Here is a 1,931-nt window from a genome sequence, read left to right as displayed (position 1 = left end):
AATTATCAGATGATATTGAGTAGTTATCGGGCGTGATAATCAGAAAATATTTTGAGAAAAAATGACCTTTTATGGATATTATACTTTAATTGTGCGCAATTTTTCTGAATTTAAATTTCCAAAAAGTGAAATTTTCATCAATACAGCTCCTTTTCTTTCGGGTTTTCATAAGATTTTCGTAATTTTTGTGTGGAAAAGTACTACACAATAACTATGCACTAAATACTGACTTCAAAAGTATTATGTTCTTGTATCCGATAGCCGCAATAATAGTAATAAGGGGTGTTTTGTGTTTGACTTAATGATAAATTTTTTGCCATTGTCACCAACCTAAGTGAAAAAGGCATGCTATATGTATGCCTACAAACAAATAGTGTAAGGTATACATATTTTTTAGCAATAGATCACACCGGTCGTCCGCGTAACATTATAGGTATATAGGACTTGACAATATACACGTCATTTATCGGCATCGTAGCAGTATTATACGTCGTAATGACAATGTTAAATATTAATCGTTGTTCGTATCGACATAATATATTTTTATCGAACGAATGGTCTGCAATATTTCGACAGATGCGCGCGCAGCATGCAGTGCGATGCACTCACCAGCACGTAGACAGCGAACGGCATGACCACGAGGGCGACCAGCAGATCGGCCAGCGCCAGGCTGACGATAAAGTAATTGGTGACGGACTGCAGGGCCCGTTCCCGGCACACGCTGATTATCACCAGCACGTTGCCGAACAGCGTGAGTATTGGGAACACGACCAGCCCCAGCGCCCAATAGTTCTTGACGATGACGACGACGGGCTCATCGTAGCAGCCAGTGGCGTTGTTGAACACGGACGACGGCGACGCGGGGAACACGGAACAATTGCCGCCGTCGGTGTATTCGTCGGTGTAATTAAATCCGCCGAAGTCGGAGCCACCGGTACCGTTGCTGTACATCGCCGCCGCCGCGGCCGTTCGTTGGGCCACCGCCGCAGCGGCCGCGGTCGCCGCCCGGTAAGCGAGCAGCTCGCCGGTTGTCGTCGCGGTCGCGACCTGCAGCAGGCGCCGCCGCCGCAGCAGCAGTGGCAACCACGTCACGTGGCTTCCGGTGCGGCCGGCAGCGGTGACGCCGCCGGATGACGACGGTCGGCGTGCGTCGGACGCGAATCAGTCATCGTCCGCGGTGCCGGAGCGCGCCGGACCGGTAGAAGGCTAGCGGGACCGTCACTATGCGGGAGAGAAGATCGCGACGAACACCCGCGGAAACCTTAAACACCCACAACACCAACAACACGAACACCTGCAGCACCACCCCACCCACCTACACCGAGACAGCACCACTGTACGAACAACAACGACAAAAAAAAAAAAAAATTATAACAATAACAATAATATTATTTTAAGCGGCGTTATAATAGCGGAAAACACGCGAGTCGCCGGCGTCGTCTATAGGTAGTACGACGATAATATTATGACGTGTGGGTGGCGGCGAGCGAAATCGTCCGCTTTTCCGCACACAACGCGCGCGTACCGTCGACTGATGGTGGTCGTGTCGCCCGCGAGAACGGACGCCGCCGCGTTAACGCTGTACAGCGGCCGTGGAGGTGGAGGAGGGTAGCGCGCGCGCGCTTTCGTTCACCCGCTCGGCGTTTCGCCCGTCCCGTAGTCGCGGTGGCGGCACAACGCTCGCCGTCGACCCGCCGTTAATTATCAACTTTCCGGCCGTGCACACACCGGCGGTATTCATCGCCGCCGGATATTATCGCCGTACGTTTAAGTTCTCCCGCCCGTCCTGCCGCCCACCGACCGGTCCGTCCTATTAAACGTTACCGGCCGCGATTGAGTTATTGCGCACCGTTGGCGGCGGCGGCGGCTGTGGAGTCGGATTGTTGTTATTGTTATTGTTATTGTCATCATTTGTGTTGTGAATGCGACAT

The 1,931-nt window shown here is 52.0% G+C and overlaps 1 protein-coding gene across 1 annotated transcript; it reads right to left on the bottom strand.

The window, feature by feature from the left end:
• Positions 1-543: 543 nt before the first annotated feature.
• On the bottom strand, positions 544-1,516 carry LOC111039473 (dopamine D2-like receptor). The gene has a single exon (XM_022323015.1). It carries the CDS (start codon positions 949-951, stop codon positions 544-546), a length of 408 nt encoding a protein of 135 aa, XP_022178707.1. The 5' UTR covers positions 952-1,516.
• Positions 1,517-1,931: the final 415 nt, after the last annotated feature.

Source organism: Myzus persicae, unplaced genomic scaffold, assembly GCF_001856785.1.
Source record: "Myzus persicae strain clone G006 unplaced genomic scaffold, MPER_G0061.0, whole genome shotgun sequence".
In the NCBI taxonomy this organism is placed as follows: Eukaryota; Metazoa; Arthropoda; class Insecta; order Hemiptera; family Aphididae; genus Myzus; species Myzus persicae.
This window is presented reverse-complemented; position numbering and strand designations above follow the sequence as displayed.